The sequence below is a fragment of the Culex pipiens genome, chromosome 2, assembly GCF_016801865.2.
Source record: "Culex pipiens pallens isolate TS chromosome 2, TS_CPP_V2, whole genome shotgun sequence".
In the NCBI taxonomy this organism is placed as follows: domain Eukaryota; kingdom Metazoa; phylum Arthropoda; class Insecta; order Diptera; family Culicidae; genus Culex; species Culex pipiens.
Genome location: NC_068938.1, coordinates 136,826,077 through 136,829,075, shown reverse-complemented (window position 1 = coordinate 136,829,075; position 2,999 = coordinate 136,826,077). Strand labels below are relative to the sequence as shown.

At 39.2% G+C, this 2,999-nt stretch overlaps 1 protein-coding gene across 1 annotated transcript; it reads left to right on the top strand.

Moving 5' to 3' along the window:
- The first annotated feature begins 564 nt into the window (after positions 1-564).
- Positions 565-2,771, top strand: LOC128092670 (uncharacterized). Its single transcript, XM_052706993.1, has 4 exons — positions 565-768; positions 1,946-2,442; positions 2,500-2,599; positions 2,658-2,771. The coding sequence occupies exons 1-4, from the start codon at positions 565-567 to the stop codon at positions 2,769-2,771; spliced, it is 915 nt and encodes a 304-aa protein (XP_052562953.1).
- The last annotated feature ends 228 nt before the right edge of the window (positions 2,772-2,999 follow it).

Sequence of the window (2,999 nt, the reverse complement as noted above, 5' to 3'; positions counted from 1 at the left end):
TTGCGCAGCAGACCCAACCTAGACGAAGCACTCACACTCATACAGCGTGTGGTACACCCTTACCAAAAATCATGATTTTTTGAGTTCCAAATCCCACTTTTCATACGATTTTTTGAGTTCAGGTACTACAACCATAAAAATGGTTATATGGGTTGAACTGAAAATTTCGTATGAAACGTGGGATTTGGAACTCAAAAAATCATGATTTTTGGTAAGGGTGTACACGTTGCTCACCAATTTCTTGGCACACGAGGGTGCCTTCGCTTTATGTGCGTCGTCGTCTTTGTCGTCGTTGCTTTTCAGCAAATCAAACACAATCGATTTTCGACTTTAACATTTGAAACGGTCATTATTCATTTCTTCGTCTTACTTTCCATGTAATCATTTATTTATTTAAGTTCTTTTTGCAAATAATTATTATCCTGGTCTTATTCTCGACAAACACTTACTAATATAATTACTTCTGCAAACGGTAAAGTTCTCACAATATTGCAAATTTTCCGATATTGGGAATTTCCCCTCAGAATGTGTGTTGGTTTTTTTTCTGGACTCATCACGAACGCCATGGAGCTCCTGAGAAGACGCATCCGCCAATGGCGCAACGGCTTAGAGTCCGAGTTTAGCAATCCCAGGTTGTTTTTCGAGAAAACCTGCAATTCGGTTTCGAAATGGTCGACCATTTGTGGCTGGGAACGATTTGGGCCGAATAACACGCGTGCCAATCCACGGTTTATCTTTTTGATGGTGGACATTTTCTTTTTCTTTGTGGTGAGCATTTTGTGCTTGAAGGATCTTTGGGGACAACGGGTGCCCGAGCAGGGGTAAATAACACGGGAATACCAAATTTTGGTATTACTTGAGCAAATAACAGCGACCAAAATGTGCCCTTGGTTGCCCAGTAATAGATGGTAAAATACCATGAAATCATACCAATGTCTAGTATGTGGAAGGGCACAACAATACCAAACCATGTTATTCCAAGGGTAAAATAATACCTCAAAATAAAACCATTTCAATACCAAGTTGAGGTCTTCTGAATTTTTGAACATCGCTTGAATACCAAAACTTGGTATTGCCATGGTTTAATTTTTAGGTATTCCCGCGCCCTTGGAAAATCATATTTTGGTATTCCTGTGGTCTTCCACATACATTATTTTGGTATGATTTCATGGTATTTTACCATCTATTACTGGGCAACCAAGATCACATTTTGGTCGCTGATATTTGCACAAGTAATACCAAAATTTGGTATTTTCATACCATTTTTAGTGCAGCAGTTGCAGTTAGTGAAAAAACGGAAATGATCCATATGCAACAGCCAAATCTACTCACCTGATGTTTCCATGTTGTTCTTAGTGATATTCTTCACCACACCGAATGCATTTGTCATTGATGAACGGCCTGTGCATGAAGTTCTTGAGGATTCTGAGAAATAACAAGATTGAAAAATAAGTGTTATTAAAATAAAACTGGATTGAAATTAACCAAAATTCAATAATCTTTCGATTGACTCGTTTTTCAAAGTATTTGGTTTTTTTTTCAAGTCATTTTAGCGCAAAATTTATTATCTTGTCCAAATTGGTAAAAAAATCCCATAGTTTCAGAGAAAATTGATAAAACACTGTAATACCAAAAGAATACCAATATGTGGTGCTCGACCATTGACAAATTCTGCAATTTTGCAATATCAAAACAATACCTTTAATTGGTATGATAGCACATTTTGCTCTTGCATAATCCTTAAGACAAATTTTAAAGGGTCCAGGAATACCAAAATTTGGTATTGATACCAGAGAAAGGTATTATTACGCATTTCCCTTGTTATTTACCCATGCTCGGGTGGAGTTCATTTTCTGCTTCGTTACGCTTGGGCTTGGTTCTCAGGTAAGTTACAAAATTACATTTGTGTTTTTTCCACAAATTTCATTTTCGTATCGATGTTTAGGGACTCGTCAAAGCGTACATGTTTTCCCACGACACCATCTATGAGCTTCTCCAGTACAATATGGAACGATTTGAAAATCCGAAGAAAATCCCGGAAATTCACAACTCCTTGATGAAAACGGCCTCCTGGTGTACAATTTCGGTGAAACTGATTGCACCCAGTTACGTAACGGGGATCGTTTCTTTGCTAATTTCCGCGTTTGAGCACCGATTTGAGCTGCCCTTTGGATTTTTCATTCCGGGAGTCGATCGATCCACGTGGATCGGGTATCTGCTGAATTTGGCCCTTCACAAACTGCAGGCGTTCGTGGCGGGTGGCGGGTTGCTGGCCACGGACATGTGCTTCTTTAATCTTATTGTTAACGCCATTGGACAGCAGGATGTTTTGATAATCCGTTTGCGGAAACTGGGAGAAGCTGCTACATCGGGCAAACATGCTGAAGCTGAGCTTTACCAATTTTTGGAGGAAATAATTCAAGAACATATGGAACATGTCAAGTATTCAGATGGGTCAGGATACGAAGCCAAAAATAGTTGAAAAACGTCTAATTTTAGGTATCTCTCAATGATGGAATCGCTTATGAGGGCAGGTTACTTCATCAATAACGGATGCCTTATTGCTGAAATTGTCACATCTTTGTATATTGTTTTGACTGTGCGAGTACTCAAATTCTCAGTTAGAACATTATTTAAAGCATTCTTATACCTTACAGAATGATGAAATCTGGTTCCCCGGGATAATGATAGCAACTTGCAGCAGTTTTCATTTGCTGATTCCATGCTACATGGGATCATTTCTTTCTGGTAAGGTCAGGCAAGTTGAATAGAATTCAGCAAAGCTCCTAAACACGCCCCATAACAGTGCTACATTTTTCGATGTACTGAATCCTAACCCCAAATATGAGCCTATTTGGACGAAAACTCAAGCGTCTCTAGTCAAGTACATTGTACGCAAACTGGGCAGCTACTCGGCAGGACGTCTTCTCCGTGGGGTTTGTTTCGGTGTGGGGAACTTGCCAAAATCAAAAAACGAACTTTCGAAGAAAACTACGGCT